The 27046-nt window shown below is 45.1% G+C and overlaps 1 protein-coding gene across 1 annotated transcript in view; it reads left to right on the top strand.

Annotated features, from left to right (window-relative positions):
* Arfgef3 (ARFGEF family member 3) overlaps positions 1-27046 on the top strand; it is a 164761-nt gene that overhangs the window by 99737 nt on the left and 37978 nt on the right. Inside the window, exons 12-20 of the mRNA XM_052751124.1 lie at positions 1222-1334; positions 2259-3157; positions 12999-13165; positions 13857-14022; positions 17930-18037; positions 18368-18583; positions 18733-18843; positions 20738-20888; positions 22963-23280. Coding sequence (XP_052607084.1) covers positions 1222-1334; positions 2259-3157; positions 12999-13165; positions 13857-14022; positions 17930-18037; positions 18368-18583; positions 18733-18843; positions 20738-20888; positions 22963-23280 — 2249 coding nt within the window. The remainder of the gene's footprint in view (positions 1-1221; positions 1335-2258; positions 3158-12998; positions 13166-13856; positions 14023-17929; positions 18038-18367; positions 18584-18732; positions 18844-20737; positions 20889-22962; positions 23281-27046) is intronic.

The raw sequence follows: 27046 nt of genomic DNA, 5'->3' as shown, positions 1-27046 counted from the left end.
TCATTTCACATAGGGTCATCTCCAATGTACTGTCACAGCATGCAGTGACTGGGGCCACAGAGGACATAAATTAAATCTAGTCAAAAGAGTATTGATGGAATAATGATTTATTCTAAGAAAGAAGGAAAGTGTATCCTTGGCAACCACATGGATGAATTAGACTGAGAAATAAGCTAGGTACAAAAAGTACCACTTGATCCCATTTATATGTAGATTCTACAAGTCCTGAACACAGAGAAGCAGAAAAGAGAATGGTGGTCACCGGGGATGCAGTGATGGAGGGTGGAGAGATGCAGGCTAAGTGACTTTGTGCGAAGAAGGTCTAGAGAGCCATTGTACAACCTGGTGACTATAGTTATAACAGTGCATTTTATTTTGTAGCTTCCTAGTATCTTGTAGCTTCAGTTATTTTTATTAAACTGTACATTTAACATCATTAGTCTGAAATGCAGAAGTTTCTTCAATACTACCATAATGCCACAAAATAGAAAATACCATGCTACAAAGCCCTCATACACCAAAGTTTTAAAAATATCATGTAACATTACCTTCAGGCTAAGAATACAAGGTGTATGTGAAATGAACTTGCTGTTTACCTTGGGTCCTGTATTAGTTACTTCTCGATTGCTGTGATAAAACACCATGACCAAGAAGACTTACAGAAGAAAAAGTTATTCTGACTTACAGTTTCAGAGGATAAGAGTCCATCATGGAGGGGATTGTGGTGATAGACCGAAGTCACAATGTCGGGAAGAACTGAGAGGTCACAGCTCAGACTGCAGGCAGGAAGGGGCAGGGTACTGGGGATGAGACATCACTTTTGCAACACCCACCCCCAGTGACATACTTCCTCCAGCAAGACCACCCCTTATAAACCTACCTAAACAGTGCCACCATTTGGAACCAAGAGTCTAAATGCCCAAGACCATGGATGATCTCTCATTCAAACGTGACATGACAACCACAGGAATTACCCTGAAAATACCTCATTGCATATGTATGATTGAAAAATAAAAATAAAATCCCAAATCAGAGATTCTTCTGATTCTAAGCATTTCCAAGAAAAGATCCTCAACCTAGAAATCATTTCTCCTGCCTTGTGTCCTTCACTGAAGAAGCACACATGGTTTACATGCTCTCATGATTTTAAAACTTGGTGTATTTTAGGCTTTGATTTTTGTGATACTCACTTCTCTGTTCTTTTTCTCCTTTTTCCTGAAGATACTTGGAAGCCCGCAGCGTCTCTATGACTTGGCAGGACCAAGCTCTACTGAGTCAGAACCAAGGAAAAGATCCATTTCCAAAAGAAAGTCTCACTTGGATCTTCTCAAACTGTATGTTCACTTTCCTTTTGGGTCTATATTGATTGGCCAACACTCAATATTGATTGAGGGCATGTGGGAACTTTGCTTGGCATTTTTCCCGCCCTGAGCATGTTTGTATCATTTATTGTCTAGATCCCTTGATGTTATACAAGTTAGACTATCTCTTGAATACTGTGCAGTTGGCCAAGCCAATAACTCTTATATATATTTGGAGGAATTTCTTGATCTTTCCTGTCTGGGTGCTATTTTCTATCTTGAAGTGCCCAACTTCTCTGAACACTCATCACTTGATGAGTCCACATTAAATGAAATGTGCATATTTCATTATTTACCCACAAGCCACATAAAACATCTTATTTTATAGTACTCACAACTTGCCAGATTGTCTTAAAACTGAATCTACACATGAAACATACAAAAATTATGCACTGGAATTATTTAAGGGAAGAACTTTTCAATTTACAGTATGAGCTGTAGCATTCTATTGCGGTAGCCTCCATAGAAAACTTAATATTCTATGGTCTGCAATAATCACATTGGCATATACCTGGTAAGAATATGTTTGCATGGAAACGTCTTCATGACTCTTAGCCACAGCAACTCTCCTATTTGAAGATCAGAACATAATACAAAAATAAAATTTGCAGTGTCTGTTCTTGAATAAAATGATACATTTTCTTCTGGATTTTCAGTTGTACCCAGTAAAGCTAGTCAACCAAGAGGACTATGGTTTTAGGTGGGGAATTTTACCTAGAGTTTTTCCCTGCCCGAGCATGTTTGTGTCATGTTTGGTCTAGACCCTTGATGTTAGGCAAGTTAGACTATTTCTTTATAATACTGTGCAATTGGCCAGGCTGATAACTCTTGTATATTTAGGGGCGTTTCTTGATCTTTCATGCCTGGGTGCCGTTTTCTATCTTGAACACTGTTTAGCATCATGGATGGCATGACGGAGGCTTGCGTCAAAGGTGGCATTGAAGCCTGTTACGCTGCTGTGTCCTGCGTCTGCACCTTGCTCGGGGCCCTGGATGAACTCAGCCAGGGGAAGGGCTTGAATGAGAGTCAGGTACAGCTGCTGCTTCTGCGCCTCGAAGAGCTGAGGGATGGGGCTGAGTCAAGCCGCGACTCCATGGAGATCAATGAGGCTGACTTCCGCTGGCAGCGGCGAGTGCTGTCTTCAGAGCACACGCCGTGGGAGTCAGGCAATGAGAGGAGCCCCGACATCAGCATCAGTGTCACCACAGACACTGGCCAGACCACCTTGGAGGGAGAATTAGGTCAGACAACACCAGAGGACCACAAGAACGGGCTCAAGTCGCCAGCCATTCAGGAAAGCAAGGAGACCACGAGCAAAGTGTCAGAACCTGAGGCCATCGACCAGCCCGACGTAGTTCAGAGAAGCCACACAGTCCCTTACCCTGACATCACTAACTTCCTGTCAGTAGACTGCAGGACAAGGTCCTATGGATCCAGGTACAGTGAGAGCAACTTCAGTGTAGATGACCAAGACCTGTCGAGGACAGAATTTGACTCCTGTGATCAGTATTCCATGGCAGCAGAAAAGGACTCCGGTAGGTCCGACGTGTCGGACATTGGGTCGGACAACTGTTCACTGGCTGATGAAGAGCAGACCCCTCGGGACTACATGGGCCATCGGTCCCTGCGAACGGCTGCTCTGTCTCTCAAGCTGCTGAAGAACCAGGAGGCTGACCAGCACAGTGCACGGCTGTTTGTGCAGTCCCTCGAGGGCCTCCTTCCCCGGCTCCTAGCCCTGTCCAGTGTGGAAGAGGTGGACTCTGCCCTTCAGAACTTTGCCTCCACTTTCTGCTCAGGTTTGTAGCCTGTCTTTTACTGTATTAGGCAACAAGACCATTTAGAGCTTTGTGCCTTCATCGGCAATAATCTTCCTGCTTGTGGTCTGAAGTGCTCAGAGCAGTGGTTCTCCAGCTTCCTAATGCTGGGACCCCTTAATACAGTTCCTCATGTTGTGCTGACCCCCAACCATACAATCATTTTTGTTGCTACTTCATAACTGTGATTTTCCTCCTATTATAAATCGTAATGTAAATTATCTGATATGCAACCCCAAAGGGGTCATGACCCACAAGCTGAGAACCATTGGCTTACAGCATGTTAGTGAACCCTGGGGTTTCCTCCGTTAAAGAGAGTAAAGGACTAGAAGACTTGTGGGTGGAGGTTTATGATGCAGAATAAAGCTCCACAGCCCGGACCCCTCTCTCAGCGGCTGTCCTTGGTACCAAGGGAGATAGTCCGTCAGTTATCGGTGGCCCAAAAGAGCTGTGTGTCAGAGCCCAGCACTGCTGCTGCTGGTGGTAATGACTGAGTCTCTGGAAAATGGTCAAGTTATATATACAGGCTTCTGTTTGAAATCATAATTATGCCATGGACCAGGGAGATGAGTTGGTCGGTAAAGACAACTTGAGTCATGAGCCAGATATCTGACTTTGCAACGTTTTTTTAAATCATATGTTAATCATATGTAGCAATGGGTTTCATTATGACATGTCATTTCCATACATGAATATAATGTGTTTGTATTATATCCACCCTCTCTTACCCTCTCTTATTTCCTTCCCACTGATCTCCTTCACCCCTAATCTTCTCCCACTTCCTTTTTCCTCTTTCTTTCCTCCCTTATTTCTTTCTCATTGGTGGGGGTGGGGTGGGGATGGGTGGGAATGGTAATGACCCAGTGAATTTCCTTACGGTTGTGTATGGGGGAATGCATGAAGCTTTGTTTACAGAATTATGGGCACCTTACCAGTAGCCAGACCACTGAAGAAGATTACCCTCTTCCCTGCCACCAGCCATTATATAAACCCTCAGGGAGGGGCAAGACCCCGTGAGAACCTCCCTTTCTATGACCAAACATTGGCAAGCTCAGTCTGAGTTCAAGCCCGGAAGAGGTGTGTTGTCTTAGGTTTCTACGGTTTTGATAAACTTGACTAAAATCATCCTCAGGAGCAAAAAGATTATTCTACCTCATAGTTATAGTCCTCCATGAAAGGAAGTCAGGGCAGGAACCCAAAGCAGAAACTGGAGCACAAACCATGGGGGAGTACTGCTTCCTGGCTTACTTCCCATGGTTTTCCCAGACCTCTTTCTTATATAACCCAGGACCATCTGCCAAGGAGTGGTACCGCCCACAGTGGGCTGTGCCTCCCAAATTGATCATTGATCAAGAAAATGCTCTCAGGCTTCCCTACGGGCACCTGACAGATGCATTTTCTCAGTTGAGGTTCCTCTTCCCAGATAACTCTAGGTCTGTGGAAAGTCGACAAAACACAGCTGGTACACATGCCAAGCCTGGAAGTCAGAGTTCCACGTCCATCTTCCTTTCTTTCATCTCTTACATTCTTTTCACTCCTTCTTCCTTAGTCCCCTGAACCTTAGAGGGATCGGTACAAATTTCCTGTTTATGGTTGGGCATTCGACGGTCACTTACTCTCAGCAGTGAGGAGTCTCTGCAGTTATAGCTGGCCACTGTAGAACGAAGCTTCTCTGACCATAGCTGACAGCAGTACTACCCTGGCTAGCTTTACGTCAGTTTCACACAAGCTAGAGTCATCTGAGAAGAGGGAACTTCAATTGGAGAAAAAAAAAAGTCGCAATTAGATCAGCCTGTAGGCAGGCAAGCCTATAGGGCATGTTTTTAATTAGTGATTGATGGGGGAGGGCCCAGACCATTTTGGGTGGGGCCATCCCTGGGCTAGTCATCCTAGGTTCTATAATAAAGCAGGCTGAGCAAGCCATGAGGAGCAAACCAGTAAGCCACACCCCTCCATGACCTCTGCACCAGCTCCTGCCTCCAGGTTCCTGCCCTTCATCAGTTCCTGCCGGGTTTGAGTTCCAGCCTTGGCTTTCCTCAATGGACTGTGACTCGGGACATGTAATCCAAATAAACCCCTCCTCTTCAAGTTGCTTTCGGTCATGGTGTTTCATCACAGTAGCAGAAGAGGAACTAAGATAAGTACTAATCCACGGGCATAAACATAGTTACTTAGAACACAGCGTGATGGCACACTGTGCCCGTTTAGTGAAACAACAGCCGTGGCTTCCCCGACTGGGGCCTTTGACTTCCTCAGCCACACACTTTTGATTGGGTTTATGGTGTCGCACATTAACTCCCCCTGTGGAATAGGCCTCAAGTCCATTCAGGAAGCTGTTGGTTACTGCCATGAGAGACGTACCATTATTGCACCAGCGGTACATCTAACTTGGTTGGTCAGTAGTGTACCTTGTCGGGTCCACATCTCAGAATGGCGCTGGTGTCACATCTCCCCCCAGCAGCCTGAATAGCACCCATGAGAGCAGTTCAGCACCATGAGGCTAACCAGCAGGGAAGAAGCCAGGCTTCTGCTTGATTTCTCGAGGTCCTGAGACCAGTTTCTACAGCGGCTTCAACGATAGGGCCTTACCCTCTAGTTCTAATGAGCAGCTCACAGTGGGGGCACCTGCTCGTGTTGTTTGGGAGACCTCTGAGACTTCTTTGGCCAATTACTCATAGCAAGACAGTCTACCTTCTGCACTGGGATTTTTATTTAATAACAATGGCTTCTGGAAGCTGCTTTTCACACCACAGAAAGGTACCTCTATTCAAACATTGTTTGTTACTGTTTTTAATTTTTTTAAATCATCTTACCAAGTATCATATTTCTTCATGGCTTTTTCATACACTCTTATTTTCAGTTGACTTCCTTTCCCCTCCCCTTCCCCCACTTCCACCCACAGATCTTTTTTTTTTTTTTTTTTTTTTTTTTTTTTGATTTTTCGAGACAGGGTTTCTCTGTGTAGCTTTGCGCCTTTCCTGGAACTCACTTGGTAGTCCAGGCTGGCCTCGAACTCACAGAGATCCGCCTGGCTCTGCCTCCCGAGTGCTGGGATTAAAGGTGTGCGCCACCACCACCCGGCCCACCCACAGATCTTTATTTATTCATTTAGACATTAAAAGCTTCAAATCTTTTTTCTCCCCTGCCCTATCACCTGGCCTCTGCTCTCTTAACTGAATGAGTCACTTAGCAGGTCTCGCCTGAGGCCGCCTATCCTCAGACTGCTAGTGTGTCCCTGGCATGAACATCTCTAGCTGCAAATGAATAAAGCAATTTCAAGGAAAAATTGCTTATGGTGTTATGGCGGGGGAGCTTGGGAATACTTGACCACAGGGCTTTTCTAAGATGGCACTAGACCTGAGCTGTAACTGCTACAGAAGTTCCTTTCTGACCCTTAACAGAATAAGGTGGGGTCTGGGTTAAGTGGATCCCCAGGACCAAATGAATTCTCCAGCCTTGCCCAGAGATGGACAAGAGGTCACAGGCACCTGCTTGGGAGCGGCTCTTCCTTAGATGAGTGGTTTGGGGTTAGTCTTGGGATTCACTGTGGCTGAATGGAAAGCTGACTGCTAATGATAGGGTATTTATAACTTACCAAATTTCCCAAAAGACAAAGCAGTAAAGTCTAAAGCTCAGCTGTTTAAACAAACAAACAAACAAAAAACTGTTTCTTTAAATTAAAACAATTCTGACTCTAGACCCCCAGCCTGCCTAGCTAGCAGGAAATTTAGTCTATGCCTTCCAATTGGTCCCCATTGCAGGGTCAAACCCCAAGTGGGAGCTTATGCAAGATCCGAAAAGGAGGGCCCTCTGACCACCCTCAACTCCAGTGGGCCCTGTTGACCCAGTTCATAGGCTACCTGGGCCTCCATTATTCTTCCTGTGTCCTTGTGGGCCTGGAGTCAGAAGATTCTGGCACAGCTGGGACACCCTGCACACCTCCATCTGTCTTAGTCCTGCTAATCCTGCAAGTCTTTTCAGACATCAGGGAGCCACCCACTGCAGCCCCTCCTAACTAGGCGACCTCTCGTGTCTCTGGCTTGCTCTCTACTCCCTCCTCTTATCGCCCCTCAGGGAATGAGTTTCAGTCTTTGGAAGAGGTCCTAGCCTTGCAAATACAAAGCCTGGAGGCAAGGATACTGTTACCAGGGTCAGGTTCTAGCTATGGTTTCGACACCCCCCCCCCCCAAAAAAAAATGGTAATCAGAATTTACTTCAATGTCTTTGTGGAACTCAGAAAAGAACATACTGTGAAGAGTTCTAAAGGAAGTAAGTATGTTATGCCTCCGTCAGTTGTATTGTGTGTTCGCAGATAGTATGAAACTCAGTGATTACTGAAGGAGAGGCTAAGTCTGAGGCTGGCACCTTGGTGTTCCAGGAGCTGCATGTTCTCTGTTGCTCTGCTCTGGTTTACAGAGACTGACATGCTAAGGTTTCTTCCAACTGAGATGGTTGTCCTGGCCGAGCTGCATAAGCAGCCTTCCTGTCCAGCCAGGAGGGAGGACAGCAGAATAATGGAGTGAAGGATTCTCATGGAGCTAACTAATGGCTGCTTTGAAAGAGTGTTCTAGATGTCCCATGTCTAGATGACCCTATTGCTGAAGATGCTATATAGACTGGTCTCAGGACAAGATGGTGACCTCTGAGTGGGTGAGTGACCCCATAGCCACATGTAAAGTAGAGAGCAATAGAGGAAGGTAGCCAACATTGACTCCATCCTCCGTGTGCATGCTCACAGTTCACAACTATTTGGGAGATAATGAGCTATATGCATTCTTCTTTTAGGAATGGATTGCACAAACACATGGCAGAACAGCTCACAGTCATCTTATTGCGTCAGCTCTTTTACAATTGAAACAGCATACATGGGTACCAGTCAAGCACTGACTATATAAATAACAATGCAACCATGCAGTGCTCAGTACAGTCATTAAAAAGAATGAGACAGTACCAAGAGATGTCTACAATATACTGTAGGAAGCATCGCCTTGCAGTACAAAGTATGTGGTCTGTCTTATTGGTAACTATATTCCCATGTGCATGAGAAAGAGAGTGCTTCTGGGAGGGGTATCATTGAGGCTTAGAAGAGGAGGATTTATTTTTAATTTCTTATAGTCTATAAGACTATTAAGTGTTTAAAACCAGGTATTTAATACTGATTTTTAATGGAAATGGTGCACTATCTCATGGAAAGGACTTCCTGAGTTCTTTTGTGATGATTTTGTATCCGGTCGTTCACTGGTAACCAGTCAAGCAGGTGGTCCATGCCCCTGCCCCTGACAGTAAAGAACATCTTCGTTACAGATGGCAAGATGGACGATAGTTATTGAAACCTGGAAAGTGCAAGCCCTGTGGCTAGCATATGCACACGGTCATACTTCCCTCAGTTTATCACGGCAAAATAGGTGATACAGCAAGAAGGCCAATCAGAAAACTGCGTAGGAGCTGCCACACAGTACATACTAGAGAGGCTGTGTGCAGTACAGTCGACTCACATTAGCAGCATGGCCCTGTGCAGAATGCCGGTTCCTATCTGTATAACTTTAGGCAAATCGATCAATGTCGCACACGCACTTTCCTCATTGAAAAAGATTGAGCATAGCCAAAAGAAGTAACTTATGAGAAGGAATTGGTTATACACGACAGAAGTATTTCATGAAGTCCAGCCAGTGTGGTGTTTTCTTTGTGACTGATATCATCAGAGAATACATCTGGTATAGCAGAATAATGGTTCCTTTCCTTAAGTGGATAGAATAGTCTTCATTTTGTCTTATACTCAGATGCATCAGTTGTTTGTGATTGCAGATCTTACCTGCACACAGGTGACAGACCACTGCTGGCAACCACTACTTAAGTTCAGCAAATTGTTTCAGACATAAGCAGATCTATCAGTAGCGTCCTCAGGCTTTGTTCGTTACACGTTGGCTAATGGCATGGCTTCCATAGCGGCAGATTCACATTCAACATCTTGAGCATGTGCTCAGTTTTCCAGAACTTATTCCCAGCCAAGTTAGTAACTGGTTGTAAAAGAGCTGTCTAATGCTGATGTCTAAGATCAAGCCACTTACAGATTATCCCCACCCCCCACCCCCGGACATAAACTTGAATGCCCCTTTTCATTTTATCAGTTAAATGGCAATTTCTGAATGCCATTTTCTGCTTCATTATGGGAAGAAATGGATTTCAGGGACCCTCTCGCTTTCAGAGAATTGCAGTCAAACTCTCAGACACCTCGAGAGTGCTCGGGGTTCCCATGGGTCATCAGGACTGAGCAGCCTTGTGCATATCCTCACCAAGAATGCACTATTCAGACCCCTCTTTCAGGTCTGACTTTCATTTTTTTAATTCACCTCTGGGGCTGGGGAGATGACTTGCAGAATAAGAGTTCCGAGTTCAAATCCTCAGCATTGGTGTAAAAAACTGCCTGTGGCCACCTGTGTACCTGTAACCGCAGTGTTGGGAGAGGGTATGGAAACAGAAGGGGCATTGGGACTTACTGAACATGACACCCGATGTCTCCCCCCTCCGCCCCCCCACACACGCATGTGCACTCATATGCACATGCATTTATACATACATACACTGTATACACAGACATGTATACACATTAATTAAAGATAACAAAGTGAACTTGGTAGACTGTGTGTGTGTGTGTGTGTGTGTGTGTGTGTGTGTGTAACAATAATAATTAAAGAAGAGGAGGTCATAAATTTGAGGAGTTGGGGAAGGACACGGCAGGAATAAAATAATGTAACAGCTCCTGTGTTCACATTCACGAAGTGCTCTCAGTGTGGTCTGGAAGGGCTGAGTGTTCTGACAGCACCCTGCAAAGGAAACAGGCTGCTCCCTTCCTGTGGGTGGCCTGAGTAGGATCTACTGAGGTAACTATACACTTATAGGAGCTGTTGATGCTCCAGTCCATTCCACCCGTGAGAGCATTTTCAGGTCCTGATTTGTCTTATGAGCACATTTGTAAACTTCACAGTTATGAACAAACATTGTAATTGCAGATTTGCATTTCTCAGTTATTGTGAAAAAAAAAGTTTCTATTTCAAACAAGAGGCATCTTTGAGGAAGGGGTCCTCTCAGACATGATTGGAAGAGTACATGGGCTTGAGCAGTGGGCACGTGCCTATTTAGGATGGACTGTTTCCCCCACGTCCAGGAACCGAGTCTCTGAATGTTTGCAGAAGTGAATGCAATTAGCATTGTACAAGCTGCAGATGAGGTGATGTCGCCCGGAGAGCTCTCTGGAAGCTGAGACGCAGCAGCAGCACTCTAGCAGATTGAGCTGCCCTTAGAGCACGTGTGGACGGACTTCTTTGCTTGGTGGCTTTCTCACTTTACCTGAGAACAGCCAAGGGGCCATGCAAATGAAAATCCTACTGAGTATGAAATATCATTCTACAGAGGGTTTTAGGGAAAAATATGTGGGAACAAGACAATGACAAGTTTGTGTTTGTGGCATCCTTTTCTCCTCATTTTTTAAAAACTGGCTTATTGACACAAATTCATACATCATAGTTTACCCTTTAACATGTATTCCTGAAGTGCATATGGTATATGGATGTGGGTGTTCATATGTCTGTGGGTGCAAATATATGTGAGGATGTTTGTGCACATGTGTGCAGAGGCCTAAGGTTGACACGGAGTGTCTTCTTCAATCACTCTCTACCTTATATACTGAAGCAGGGCCTCTCGCTGAGCCCAGAGCTGGCTGGTTTGGCTAGTATGGCTAGCCAGCTTGCTCTAGAATTCCCCGTCTCCACCTCTCCTGTGCTGGGACTATACACAGGCTGCCAAGCCCACCCGGCTTTCTGAGTGAGTTCTGGGGATCTGAACCCTGGTCCTCAGGTCTGTGCAGCAAGTGCTTTACCCAATGAGCAGTCTCCCCAGCCCTTACAAGGTTTTCGATATATTATGTTGTTATTTGTTTCAATTTTTAACAAACATATACCATTAACATTGGTATTTTAATCATTTTAAGGGTACAAGTCAGTATCCCAAATTATAGTCACAGTATTGTGTAACCCTCGGCACCATTTCTAGAACTTGTCATCATCCTGATTAGATATCATTCCTCCTCCAATCCCAGTTAATCTACCACCTCTGTGAACTTATCCATTCTAGGGAGTGCATATAAGCAGACTATATAACTTACTATTTTCATCTAGCTTATTATACTTAGCAGAATGTTCTCAAGGTTCATCCGTGTTACAGGGCTGAGTAATATTCCATTTGATGTATTCCCCACAATTGATGACCCTCATGTCCCTTGCTAGACACATGTTTTTTTTTCCCCCCTCTTTCAGCTGTTGTGAATAATCCTGCAATTAGCATTGATACATTCAGCTCTTCAGAGCATAGAATGCAGGGTAGAATGGCTAATTCTTACAGTCATTTTGTGTTTAGCTCTTTAGTTTGTTTATATTTGCTTTTAGGTTGGTTTGTTGAGACAACATCTCACTGTATAGCCCTGGCTGGCCTGGAACATGTTGGCCTTGAATGAACTCACAGAGATCCTCCTACCTCTGCCTCCTGAGTGCTGAGATTAAAGGTGTGTATCGCCATGCCCAGTTTGTCTTTAGATTTTTGAGGAACACATTGACTTTGACTTTATTCTTTAAACAAGAGCTTTATACAGCCCAAGTTCGCCTCAGATCCACTGTGAAGCCCATGCTGACCTAGGCTCCTTGCCTAGCCACCTGAGTGCTGAGACACACGCATGTGGCACCACACCTGGCCCCATACATTCATGTTTTTGTGTTAAGTGCTGCCTTGGGTACCTTAGATGAATGACTACAGTCGGTTCTCATAATAGCCATGCAAATTCCCTTTCATGCATCAAATGACTTACAAGAACCTGCTCTGTGACAGGCACTATTGTAGGCAAAAGATTCTCTAATGAACAAAAGTAATAGCCACACCTTCTCTCGGATCTTGCACTAGAGTGCTGAGAGAAGACAGTAAACAAATGTGTAGTTTGGCACAGTGGCCGTCGCCTGTAATCTCAGTGCCTGGGAGGATCAAATATGACACCAGCCTGAGCAACATAATGAGACCTGTTTCCAAAGTCTATAGATATTGCTTCTCTAAAGCATCAGTCTGGCATGTGTGAGACCCTAGCTTCAGTCCCAAGCACACCACCTACGTGTACACACACACACACACACACACACACACACACACACACACACACACACATATCCCTACCCCTAAACTTATGTAAACTATCTATTAATACAATGCTAGGCAGAATAAATGGCATTAAAACAATACAAAATACAGGAGAGAAAGCAGTTACTGTGGCTTGGAAGGAAGCCATGGACTCGAAAGGTCTCTGAGAAGCTGACTTGAGACCTAGAAGAATCAAAAGAGGAACTCATCAGAGGTCTGGAAGACCATTCTAGGGAGGGGCAAAGATGGCACACGGGCCTGGAGGCAGGTATAGGTGAGAGGGGGAAGGAATAGCAAGCAGATTGAGAGCTGACGGAGAGGGGGATGCGGTTGGCTGGTACTATGTTGTCATGGAAAACAGCTGGAAAGTTTGAGACATAAGAAAGTGATAGAGAGCTCAAAGGGCTTTACTCCAGTCATTGCTGCTGATTAACAGCTCAAGATCCAGTTGTAAGCAGACTGACTCCAGAATACATTCCCTGCCTCATACACTGTATTATGCTTCTGGTCTGTGAGCATCCTGGCTGGTAATGAACGCTATAGAGCAGTGTTCTGCACAATGGAGTTTCTGTCGCTGGAATCATCAGACTCTTCAGGTCCTGGCACACGGTAGCAGCCTCATGGGTGTCTCCATCCCTTCCTGTAGGCATGATGCACTCTCCTGGCTTTGACGGAGGGAGCAGCCTGAGCTTCCAGATGCTGATGAATGCAGACAGCTTGTACACGGCGGCACACTATGCGCTACTGCTCAACCTCAAGCTCTCCCACGGCGACTACTACCGGAAGCGGCCAACCCTGGCACCAGGCATGATGGTGAGCATAAGCTCTGGCATGGGCTTCCCCCCGGATGAGCTGCCACTGTGTAGCTGAGTGTCAGGCCTGGAGGGAGAAACAGGCCAGTGTGTTCTGTGCCCCGTTGCTCTGCAATACCTATGCCTGTGCAGGTCTGGGGGGTGGAGAGCATAGGTGTGAAATTTGCCCAGTGATCACTCATGGCTTTAATATGAGGGTGGGGTTGACTATCCTTTGGTCAGCTCCCTTGCCTGAAGAAGCCACTCCCTTAATGTCAATTTATGAGTCTAAATCATGGATCAGCAGAAAGAAATCACTCGTCACTTCTTTCTCGAATAACGTGTTACCTCCCAAGGTTAATTGATGACTGTATGAGAGTGTCGGTCAAGTCTCAGTTGGGTACATACCCTCCTTCCAAAGCTTATTCTATCCCTGCTGCTGTTGGGACAGCAAGAAGAAGAAACTGTGGAAAATAGCCATGCCGGTGATAACAAGAATGTAAAATGCAGCATCCTGGTCCTTCTGCAAGTTGTCGGTCAGATGATGTCACAAATAAGACAACTGTGTGAAGCTGGGGCTTCTGCACCCCAGCTTTTCTCCCTGTCACTCCTACCCGCAATGAAAAGCTCCGGTTCAGTGAGAGGGGGGCAGTTTGGGAACCTGTTCATTCACGGGACTGTGTATTTGGTCCCCTTCCATGGCCTCTCTGCAGAAAGAGTTCATGAAACAGGTGCAGACCAGCGGCGTGTTGATGGTCTTCTCCCAGGCCTGGATTGAGGAGCTGTACCACCAGGTGCTCGACAGAAACATGCTGGGTGAAGCTGGCTACTGGGGCAGCCCTGAGGACAACAGCCTTCCCCTCATCACCATGCTCACTGGTCAGTGACTCATGCCAAGGTCATGGGGTGCCCAGGAGTGGGGAAGGTGATATTCTGGGGCCTTTTAGAAATGCCATGATGCATGAACAGGCTTTGGGGGACAGTTGCAGGATAGTGCCATAAAAGCGCTTCACAAGCATTTGCTCTCCTTCTGTTGTGGGCACAGAACACCCTCAGCTGTTGGAGTAATGCTGCAGGCCCATTGATGGACTTGTGTTTTCTGGACACGGGCCCAGAGTTATTCCTGGAAGCTCTCACGTGCTAATTGAGACCCCACATCATTCAGTACTCCTGGGATCTGGCCACTTGGAATATGAAGCAATTGATTTTATACTTGGCCTCATTCCCATTTCCTGTCAGCCTTCCTTTCCCAGTTGTCCCAGAATATAAATGAATGGCAAACATTGGCTTTCCCAGAAATCTTGTCTCTGGTGTCAAAAACCTTAATATCCTCTTTAACTACTAGAAATTTCAAGCAAACACGTTGAGAATAATATGCTTAGTATCTAGGGGTGGGGTGATTTTGAGCAAGAGCAGATATTTATGGTTTCCTTCATGGCTTACCAATAATGTTCAAAGCCTTGATATGTTCATCAGAAGCCCTAATACGTTAATCCTTCAAGCCTTTTTGTTTAACTGGTTCTGTGTTCCCAGATTGACTTCTAATCTGAATTGTCCTCTCATGGGACATAGAAGGGCATGGTCCTCCACAAGATGCCTTTGTGTTGTGTCTCCTGTCTCTCAAAACTGTTTACTATAGAGGGTCAGGGCCAGATAAAGCTGGATAGCATAGCTGGGAGGTTGGATCTATTGATTAGAAGTACGCCATGGTGTCCATGGTTGACACTGAGGCTTTTATAAAGGTAACAAAGTAGATAACTGACCACAGATTGTGGAAACCAACAATCAGGAATTTGGAGGTGAGGTGCTATTTAGTTAGGGACCAGGTAGAGTGATAGCAATGAGGGCCCTCCCTGGACGTCAGAGTCTGTCACTTTCTTGAATCTGGGACCTTTCTTCTAGAATCAAGATGGAATTGATAAAAGCAAGTCTAGATCCCACATCTTGAGGATTGGCATCATGAGACAAGTGACCACCTTGTACCTTATTAATCACAGTTCTATTTGTACCACTTGAAAAATAATCAATCATGGGATCTGGAGAGAAGGCTCAACCATCTCAAGGACTTATGTTTGATCCCTAGCACCTACATAAGCATCTATAACTCCAGCACTGGGGAGGTGGATACAGAGGATCCCTGGCATTTGCTGGCAGCCAGTCTAGCTGAATCGGAGAGCTCCAGTTTCAGTGGGAGACTCTGTCTGAAAAAATAAAGAGGAACTGAGGAAGACAGCTGACATCAATGTCTTACCTCTACACATACGTGCATCCACACACATACGCACACATGAACATGTACACAGATAAACACACACTAAACAATCATTCCTATTTGTAAGAGACATTCATTTAATTTACTATAAGCAATGCTTGGTTTCCATAAACTCCCTTCATCAAGGTAGAGAGTGTTGCCTGGAGTGTGTAAGCGCCTTAGAATTCAGCTGAGGATCTTAAATACCAGGTTTCTGCCAAATGCAATCTCTATGAATCTCTTACGCAAAGTTTAATAAAAAGAGTCATTCAATAGATGTGAAAGGAATAACAGACTATCCACAGTAGCTGTATTCATCCATCATTACTGCTAATCAGCTGTAATGTAAGAATAAGCTCGATCGCTCTGTCCATAGGAAAGTTATTTAGTTCTAGGATAACGATAGCAATATGTAGTCTTTTCAAAACAATTCAACAAAAATAAGGTTCTGTGAGGGCTGGAGCAATGGCTCAGCAGTTAAGAGCACTTATTGCTCTTACAGAGGATCCAGGTTCTGTTCCCAGAACCCACATGGCAACTCACAGCCATCTTTTCAGTTGCAGGGGATCCAATGCCTTTTTGTGACCTCCAGCGGCACCAGGCGTGGCATGCACTTGGTCCATATCTATACATGCAGGCTAAACACTGATAACAAATGAAAATTATCAATAGTCCATGAAACTTTATAGCAAATTCCAGATGTGGACCAACAGGTGAGGGTGTGGGAACTTTCTGGTCCTCCCATTGTGTACCAGGAAAGACATGACCAACAGTCTCACCATCAGCCACTCCTGGTAACATGCCAAACCATTCATAGAAATGGAAAACTTTCTACTTAAATAAATTTCAAGTTACTGAGTTCATTCATCATGTACCCAGTACATGGGAGCTATTATAACCTGTATAAAATGATCATTTCTGGTAAATGTCATTAGGCCATTGATTGAAAGCCAAATTGATTCCAGAAAACTGGCCTATTTCTATAGTAGCAGCCATATAAATTCTACCTTTTATGACTGTCTTAGGTTTTTCTATTGTTGTAAAGAGACACCATGACCAGAGCAACTCTTATAAAGGAAAACATTTAATTGGGACTGGCTTACAGTTTCAGAGGTTTAGTCCATTTATCATGATGGTGGGAAGCATGGCAGCATGCAGGCAGATATAGTACTGTTGCAGGCAACAAGAGTGAACTGTCCCACACTGGGCATAGCTTGAGTATATAAGACCTCAAAGCCCTTTGCCACAATGACACACTTCCTCCAACAAGGCCACACCTCCTAATAGTGTCACTCCCCATGGAGGCCATTTTCATTTGAACCACTACAATGACCTTCTGATGTGTTGCCTAGAAGGCTTCATGACATTTTGTAAGAATCCAATATAAAATGAAAGTTTTTAACACTATGCATTGACTTCATCTCCTACTCAAGCAAGGGTGAAGTTCCAAATTGAGAAGAAATTTATCCCATTCCCCCTTTCCCATACACTCCACTGTGTTTCATTTGACTGTATCAGTTGTATCCAAATTCATGTGTTGCATCCCGTGACCAGCTCCTTTTATAGTGAAGGGATTGGCTCAGTACCTATTTCAGGCCTAAAAGGCCTCTTCATTCAAAGATAAGCAGAAACCCAGATTTTCAAACCCAGACCATCCCTTCCTGCCAGAATATGAAGGAGTTTGTGGGACTATTTTTGTAGGTGGGAATTTATTCTTACAAAAATTTGAAGGAGTTAGTTTTAGAGCCCATGTTGAACTGGGGCATGGTGTTGTAGAGAGGCCTAGTCTGCAATCAGAAAACACAAACACTGAATCCAATTCTGTCCTTTGCTAGCCTTATTGACTTTGGAAATCTACATACTTTACAGTTGGGTCTTAGTCCAAATACCCAGAAATGATACCTTCTCCTGCTCCCAATTCTTAAGTTCCTTACCTATAAAATGGAAAAACGAACAGCCCTCACTTCCTGATTTGTGTGGTTGAGCATAATCTGATGAAAAATATATTAACTAAAACAGTTTGAAAATTGTAAAGTATTATCATCAGTATATTTCAAATTAGAATGGAAAGTACCTGACCAAAGAGGCGCCTTCTACTTAGTTCTAGTGAAACAACTCTGGAAGAGAAAGACTGGCCTGGCATGGTTGTATATTCTTTTTAGTCTAGCACTTGAGAAGTGGTACTCTATCCATAGGATTATTGATAAAGCCATGATTTTGAGTAAGACGACAATCCAAAGACGAAAAATAGTGAATGCTTTATGACAATGGCAGAGGCAGAGTTTAGCCTTTTTTTTTTTTTTTCAAACATAAAGCATACAAAGCATACAAAAGAATGCTTTGACAATGAAAGAAAACAGACTGAGGGAATAAAGCAACATTTATAATATTCTCAGAAAAGTGACTCTATTGCTCATATAAGAGATGCAATGAATTTTTGCTAAAAAGATAGGAATAGTATGGTGGCCATTGTTTGTTTTTGATTGGCCTGCCAAAAGGGGAGACTTAGGGATGACTTCCTCTTTGAATTGGCAGATATTGATGGCTTAGAGAGCAGTGCCATTGGAGGCCAGCTGATGGCGTCCGCTTCCACGGAGTCACCTTTCACCCAGAGCAGGAGAATTGATGACTCCACGGTAGCAGGTAAGACCGTCAACCTTGCGTTTAACATGAACACACATTACACGTGTTACCAGAAATCAAATTGTTACATGGTGGCTTAAATAAATGATGACTTTGTCTTGGGGGGAAAGGTGGCTAATGAAAATTGCCCAGCTGAGATAGTGATGTGTCTCATTCATTATTCATGACCACTGTGTGAAACCTGAGCCAACACACTCTAACACATTGTATTTCCTGTCGTAGAATTACATGCAAGTCAAAAATGCCCATCCGAGGCCTGGAGCACCCCAGACCCTTTGTCATTCTTTTTGTCTCTAGAAAGTGACCTGAGTCACCCCCCTCCTCTTATAGGTGTGGCCTTTGCGCGTTATATCTTGGTTGGCTGCTGGAAGAACCTGATTGATACGCTGTCAACCCCCTTGACTGGTCGAATGGCAGGAAGCTCCAAGGGGCTGGCCTTCATCCTAGGAGCTGAGGGCATCAAGGAGCAGAACCAGAAGGAACGGGATGCCATCTGCATGAGCCTCGATGGGCTTCGGAAAGCCGCACGACTGAGCTGTGCGCTAGGTACCTGTGGGGGGAGGAGTCCCTGAGCCTTGGCCTGAGGGAAGGCCCCTGCAGAACTCACTGGGGAAGTCCTCATGTAGGAGGGGTTCTTCCGGTATGTATCTGCAGAACATACTCAGTTAAGGGGTAGCTGTTTGTCTCTTCTGAAGGGGTCGCTGCTAATTGCGCTTCAGCTCTTGCCCAGATGGCAGCCGCTTCCTGTGTCCAGGAAGAGAAAGAAGAGAGGGAAGTCCAGGAGCCCGGTGATGCCATAGCACAAGGTAACAACAGCTTCAGGCAAGATCTTCCTGGTGCCTTCATTGTGCTGTGCACACATCCACCTAGACCACTGGAGACTGGTCCCCATTCCATGTGTGATGCCCAGGAGGTGATCGTCACTAGTCAGGAGCCCCACTGGGCCACAGGCTTGAGTCTGTTTAGGGTGAGGGAACCTCCCTAGCGCTGATAGTGTCTCTTTCTGAACAAGAAAGTCATACTGGCTACCAGTAACAGAGAAAGTACAGTTGGCTGCTGGCGAGAGTGCCAGGGGCCCACCTGGTTGAGCCATCTCCTGGGTCGGTCATCACCAGGCTCCTAGTGCACATGGGAGACCCTCAGCTCACAGCAGGGATGACAAATTGGCCATTGTTCTGAGGGTGAAAAATCAAATAGAATCCATAAAAGGGGGTCCAGAGAAACTTCACGCAGGAAAACCTGAGCTTTGCGGACACAGGGAAGGGTCAGTGAAGCTGATGAGCTTCTAGACACAAGGAAAAGAAAATGTCTTTCCTAATGGCTGTGGAAGATACAAGGCAGGCAGCGGGCTGAAGGAAAAACACAAGCATGGTCTAAATGATGCTGATGCCATCCGTGGATACGTAAAAGAGCTAGTCACAGAAGTGTGTATCTTTAGCAGAAACAAGCCATTTAGGTCACTGTTCCACAAACGTGAGTAATATTTAGGAACCTGTTAACAAGCAAAGTAGTTTTCTTGTAGCTCTGAGGAAAGGGGGAAGAAGGAATCAAAGTTTGTGAAGTATTGTGTATCTGTCAATCACACAACGACTTCACATTCAGCCACTGTGGTAGTGTACACCTGTGTGCCAGAACTCAAGCGATTGAGGCGAGAGGATCACAAATGTGAGGCCAGTTTCAGCTACGAGGCAAGAACTTATCTCAAAAATATAAATCCCGGGGTCTGGAGAGAGATGGCTCAGCCGTTAAAAGTGCCGATCACAAGGACAAGAATTCTCAGATCCGAGCACCCCCATTACCAGCCAGGCATAATACAAAGACATTCAACTGTAGTTCTCAGGGATCCAACACCCTAACTCAGGCCTCTGCACATGCACGAGTATGCATGCCTAACACACACGTGTGTGCATACACTCACAGAGACACACATACACAAATAAAATTAATCTTTAAATAATTCTTGAGGCTGGAGAGATGACTCAGCTGTTAAGGGCACTGGCTGCTTTTCCAGAGGACCCAGGTTATGTTTCCGGCACCCACATGGTGGCTTACACCCATCTGTGTGGTTCTGGCGTCCCCTTTCAACCTCTGAGGGAGCCGGATACATACCTACAGGCAAAACACCCACACACATAAAATAAGTCTTTGTAAATGTTTAATTCTTACATAAACAGTACCTAAAACACAACATACTTATAAAGCTAATAATGTTCTTATCATAAGAAAATGAGAAATAAAATCGGTTTCATGTTAATGAGGCCAATAGTGTTTTCCTCAAAATAACCTTCTCCTTGTAACATGAAAATGGCCGAGTCTCTTGAAGATAGTCTTCTCTGTTCCTTAGTTCTGGACTATCACTCGGTTTACCCCACCAGATCTGGTGACTGGACAGCTTTCTTTAAGGATGGCACTGCCATTTGGCCTTCTCATTTAGCATAACTGGCATGCTAAGCCAATGTTTACATCCTTCCTCAGTTATGGCCACAGAGCAGGGGTCGCTTATGAATGGGGACTTGTCCAACCAGTAGTTTGCATGTGAACCATGGGGACCTGCTGAATGGCAACACTCGCAGCCAGCGAAGTGCACTGCTCCCCTTTGCCCTCGCATGACGACACGCCCTTTCATTTCCATCCTGCCCTTCCCCCTGTCCGTCTCCCTCGCTCGGCTGCTATTTTCATAAATGTCTCTCTGGCACACAGTGAAGCTGAAGGTGGAGCAGAAACTGGAGCAGATGGGGAAGGTGCAGGGGGTGTGGCTGCACACGGCCCACGTCTTGTGCATGGACGCCATCCTCAGCGTAGGCCTGGAGATGGGAAGCCACAACCCGGACTGCTGGCCACACGTGTTCAGGTGCATGATGGGAGTCCCCACCCCTGTTGGCACAGACCCTGCCTTGGGAAGCCTGGGGTGGTAGAGAGGGTGTGGACTCCAGGGTCTGCCAGCCTCTCAGCAGAATATGAGCATTCACTGTTCAGACACACTCCAAGTGGGACACAGGAGGACAGGAGATAAGGACCCGCTGGATGTATGTGTATTTGGAGAACAGGATGGCAGAACTGGATTCAGGGAATTGTGATTTTTCTGTTGACACTGCTATGGGAGGCAGATGTATTATTATATTACACCAAGGAAGAAAAAGCTGGATTCTTAAGTGATAGATGAAAGACAGCCATACAGTTTAAATGACTATGAGTCTAAAATGTGCTCAGGTGTCAATAATCCAACTATTGTGTGTTCATTAATGTCCTCGCTATGCGGAGAAAAAAAAAGACCTTGGGTAACTCACATCATCCATACAATACTTCATTAAAGACTCTAGTTTAACTGGACGTGGAAAAATAAGAACATAACAGCACATCTGTGCAAAAGACCACTAAAAAGATTGACTCTAAGTCCTGTGGCACTGAAGTGAAGATTCTCCCAGTGAGCGCCCATAAAGTAAAAAGCAAAATGACAACTCCAGACTCCACCTCTTAGGTCCAAGATAAGAAGCATGTCTCCCCAAGCATTGGCACTAGGGCAAAGGAAGGGCACAGAGGCCCTGCTCAGTTGTGCTCAGCTGGGCCTTCACCAGGCATCACCTGAGGCATCACACCGAAGTGCCTTGCGAGCAGATCGGCCATGGGAGGAGAGTGTTGGGAGGCCAGCAAGACCTGAGTTCAGTCTCAGGTCACCAAAACTAATAAAGCCACAAGCGCTGGCTGAGTTCCTAAGAGAAGCACGTGCAGATTATCCAAGGGTTGTAAAACCAACCAACTTGAGAAAAGCATGGGCAAGGACCAGGATGAAGCAGCCTGGAGCAAAAAGGGGTCTGATAGAGAAGTGGGTGGCCAGATAGTCTGCATTGGTCTTACAAGGAGACAAAGGGAAGAGACTCGGGTGATGCTCGATGTATGTGAGTTCAACAAATCCCAGATTACAGAACACCAGAGTGGTTTACCCAGAATGCCCTTGGACAATAACTAGATTCTCTGGGATGAAGGATGTCTTGGAAAGCATTTTAATCCCAAATTCAGTTAGTCACAGGCACTTTGGAGTTGGCAGCTGCACATGTCTGTTCTGTTGCTGCCATGCTCGGGGATGCCCCTCAGCCTCAATCCGCACTTGGACGTGAGATATATGGAGCCAGCAGCTTCAGACACATCATAGCTGTGTAGAGCTCTGCTGTGTCGAGAAAGCCTGTCCTTCACGGGCATGCTGGTTCTGGGGTCCCATCATAAGGAAGTACTTCTCAGTTCCTAATCAGAACATAGTACAGAGAGAAAGAGGGGATTTCTCAGGGGAACTTCTCAAATAAGCAGTCTAGTAAAACAGTAAGCTAGGCAACACAGAAGCGGTGAACAGGGCTCCACTGCCTGTCTTTTTCCTACAAGAGTGAGTGATGGGTGAGAGAATCTGAGGCATCTTTCATCCATGCCAAGATTGGTCCAACTCAAAACAAATTTTGTGTCTCTAAGTAGTAACATGATGTGAAGAGAGTCCACTAGAGTCTGTTAAAGGGTATCAAGGATTTATGAAGATATAAAATGGGGAGAAATACACTCTGGGATACAGAACAAAGTGAACAGCCATTGTCATCCTCTGTTTTGTCTGGGGACTGGGAGCGGTGAATGGAACCAGCCCTCTGGTCTCCAAACACCCCAAGAGAGTGAGAGCCCACGTCCCCTCCTCAGTTTTAAGCAGTCACGTACCCAGAAAAACCCCACCTCTACCAGTCTGGATACCCACAGGTCATTGGCAGAGCGAATTCCCACAACACATATATAATAAGGAAATGGGCCGTGCCAAATACGGTAAGAGAAACGGAGAAAAACAGGGGTTCATTCCAGAGTTAGCTGGATTTCCTTTTCTCTCACCATGGGATGGATAGAGCAGGCAGCGCTGGGGTACAGCGCTCACTTCCTGTTTGTCTGGCTCTTTCTAGGGTGTGTGAGTATGTGGGCACACTGGAGCACACCCACTTCAGCGACGGTACCTCCCAGCCCCCTCTGACCATCCGTCAGCCACAGAAGACATCCGGGAGCTCCGGCCTCCTTGGGGACCTTGAGTGTGAGGACTCATCTCAGGAGCAGACCCTGGAGCAGGGCCCCTCCCTGAGCGCAGCCCCTGTGGTCCAGCCACACTCCATCCAGGAGCTGGTTCGGGAATGTAGCCGGGGCCGGACCTCAGACTTCCGGGGAGGCAGTCTGAGTGGGAACAGTGCCGCCAAGGTGGTACTCTGCCTTTCCACCCAGGCCGACAGGTATGCAAGGCCAGCTCACCACACAAGGATGCTTAGCCGGGGATTACCTGTTGGCTATGCTGATATTCATTTGTCTGGTCTTAGAATCACCTGGGGACAACTTGTTGTATTAGCCAGAGCCTGAAAATGCTTTCCTTTGAGCGTGTGTGTGTGTTACGTGTGTACATGTGTACATGTGTACATGTATGTCGAGCACAACCTTGCCTGTCCCTCAGACATCATCCACCTTTTTTTCTCCCATTTATTTGTTTATTTATTTATTTTGGAGGCAGGGTCTCCTATGGCCTCTGGAGCCTATCAAGCAGGCTAGGATGGTTGACCAGCAGGCCCTAGCTGTGTCTGCTCCTCCACTCTGGGATGGCTTACAAGTGTGAGCCACTCCACTCGGCTCTTATGTGGGATCTAGGGGTTGAACTCAGGTCCTTGGGCTTGCAAAGGCAGCCATTTTTATCAACCGAGCTATCTCCCAGCCCTCCTTCTGTCTTTGGAAAGCATCGTCCTCCCTCCTACCGCACACCATCCTTTGAATGAACCGTCCTCAATGCCAGAATTTCAGGTCTGCGGTGGACTGTCTGCAATTAAGTCTCTGGCTTCATTATCCTGTCTGGCAACTCCGTGGACCCTGGCTTCCTCACTGGTTAAAAAAAAAAAAAGTCCTTTTTAAAAGTGATTCTCACTGGGTAGTTACAGTTACAAGGTTGAATTAAATAATACATTATACAGCACCTAGAACATAGCTTGAAAAACAGTAAAGATTCAATGTTTTGGTGATTCTTGATACAAAATCCCATACTATGGGTGGTGGAGATGGCTCCGTGGACAAAGGATTTATTGCACAAGGGTGAGAACCAGAGTTCAGATCCCCAGGGCTCTCATAAAAAGCCAGGCAGGCCTGGTAGCACCCTGGAATCCTAACACTTGGGAGGTAAGGACAGGAACCCTAAGTCAAGCTAGTTCTCTAGGCTGGCAGAAATCGGCAAGTCCTGGGTTCAGTAAGAGAACCTGCAGCAATAAATGTAGAGGATGGGAAAGATCAAGGAAGATGCTCATTGTCAACTTCAGGTTTCCACACACGTGCGCACACATGGACCTACACACATGTGAACATGCATGCTCATGTACACACACACACACACACACACTCATGAAAGAAAAGAATAAAAACATTCTCACCCAGAAGCCCAGAAGTGTGGTACTTACTGATGCCTAAGGTAAAGGAGAATCAACTATTGCCTCAACTGTTGGGCAACATGTCTTGATGCCGGAAGTGCTTGTGATCCCCAGTCACATGACATCGCCTTATCTGTCCCCTCAGCATATGGTCATTATGCCTAGGTCTCCTATAAAGAGAAGAGACAGGAAGTGGCTAGGGCAGCAGGCTAAGCCTTTGCTGGCTGGGCTCAGAGAGCCCTGGCTTCCTGTTCCGACTTTGACATTGACCTACCTGATAATGTCTATAGAAACAGTTACACTGAGACTGACTCCCCACTGACTCAGACAATTCCCACATGCTCTAACTGGTAGAACAATCCCTTGTTCCTATTTGTCCAGTAATTTGGCTATTGAAGTGTTTCAGAATCCGGAAAGAGACACATGGGTGTCAGGGAGAATATAACACACTCCTGGAGTCTCTTTACTAGGGGGAAAGAAAAGGAAATAGTTAAGAGACCCAAAAGCAAAATGGAATCCAAATTGGAAACAGAAAATACTTTGTAAATATTTAACTACTGTTTCTGTTGACTCATATTCTTTTACTGGGCATTAAGTTATAATTTCTCTTAAACATTACAGTTTGAATTGGATACTCCTTTTTAAAACATTGTAACCTAAAACCGTAAGAGCAATATTTGTATATCCATATATTGTTTGTCTCTCTTCATTATCATAAAATGGGAATGGTACTAATATATGCCTCACCATAGGCCAAGTCATCTGTACACCCTCATTACAAGATGTTCTTATGCATAGCCAGGTATGGGGTGCACACCTGAAACCCCACCGTTGAGGAAGCTGAGCCAGGAGGGTCATGTGTTCCAGGCCAGTCTTGGAAGCAGAGAGAGTCCCACAAACTACATCAGCGTTGTGACTGTGGCTGCTTTTCCAAAGCATAAGAGTATGTCCACTGCTTAAATCCAAAACCATCACTTGTTACTATGTCCCTTCCATAATAGGCATGTAGGATGTCTATTATCTTGGTATTTCTGTTAATAACCATGTGCATTTAGTTAAGAAAATAATAACTGAAAACATTTAAAAGAAGACTTCTGTTATTGTTGAAATTATATGAGGCTAGTATACACAATGTAATAAATGTATTCTCAGAAGTTTTGGAGCACTTAAAAGACTTACCAAACTATGTGTATCTTTGTGGTGAGTGTGTGCATGTGCGTGTTTGGTGTGTGTATATGTGTGTGTGCTTGTGTGCTGGTATATGTGTGTGCAAGTGTGTGTGGCCTATGTGTTTGCTTGAGTACTGGTGTGTGATGCATGTGTGCCCTGTGTGTTTACTGAGTGTACTATGTGTGTGAGCTGTGTGTGTGCTTTATTTTTTGTTAGACATCTCCTGCCAATATAAGAAAGACCTCAGCGTATGAACATAATTATCTTTGAAGTACAGAAAAAAGATTTTGCTGCTATATTAATAGGATTTCTTGGATGAACGGTCAAAGAGTTATTAATTTTTATTAAATTAGATATCTATTAATACTGGCTACAAAAATAAATTTTAATAAGGTATTTAAAAGTTAGAATATGTCTAATATAACTCTATGGTTTTAAAAGCTTATTGAATTTTTTAATTTATTTGTGCAAAACATAGTGATAAAATTTTGTGTGTGTGTGTGTGCATGTGGGTGTGGGTCTAGTGTTCTTTTTGTCTGTCTCACTTTTTGTCTGGGAGTGGTCAGTTTACTCAAAGGAAATTCTCTAGTCATCTTCTTGGGATGATTAAAGATGGTCCCCATGTTTCTTAAAGCTGAGACAAGTACGGGTCTCCAAGCCGACTAAGTTCCTGAGTCCCTTTGCTTCCTGTGCCTACAATCTTCATTTGCTGAGAGTCCACTTCCATGCTCAGAATGCATCCTTACCTCCCAGAGGCTCCACTGAATAGACCATGATAGCTAAATGATAATAGAAAAGGACATTAGCTAGCAGTGAGGGTGCTGGGCACTTTCCTGGACACTGTACACAGACCAGACAACCCACCAGACAGCCCAACCATGAGAGTTACTAACTTTCTTAGAGGAGGAAGCATAGGTCAGGGGAGTTAGCTAATTAACTCATTCCACTTTAAGACGATGGAGCCAGCAAATGCTTCTGAGTCTGTTTCACTCCAAAGACTCTTGTTACTTAAAACAGAATCACAGGACAGAGTGAAGGTGCAGACATTTTTTTTTTTTTTTTTGAGATAGAATCTCAGGTATCTTAGGCTGATCCCACATTTGCTATCTAGCTAAGGATGGCCTTGAACTTCTCTCCAGTCTTCACCTCCTAAGTGAAGGTGATTATAGACTTGTGACACCACAGTTTATATGGTGTTGGTGATGGGGCCCCAGGCTTCAGGCATGCTCTGTAGGCACTCTACAAACTGAGCAGCATCCTCAGCTACTAAAACTGTGGAATTCATTTTTAATCTTTTAATGTGCAGATTGTTTTGTCCACGTGTCTGCCTGTGTACACATGGCGAACAGAAGAGTGCACTGGATCCCCTGGAACTGGAGTTACCGTTGGCTACGAGCAGCCATGTGCTGGGAGTTGAACTTGGGTC

The sequence above is a fragment of the Peromyscus californicus genome, unplaced genomic scaffold (genome assembly GCF_007827085.1).
Source record: "Peromyscus californicus insignis strain IS unplaced genomic scaffold, ASM782708v3 Scaffold_22__1_contigs__length_63687245, whole genome shotgun sequence".
Lineage (NCBI taxonomy): Eukaryota > Metazoa > Chordata > Mammalia > Rodentia > Cricetidae > Peromyscus > Peromyscus californicus.
This window is presented reverse-complemented; position numbering and strand designations above follow the sequence as displayed.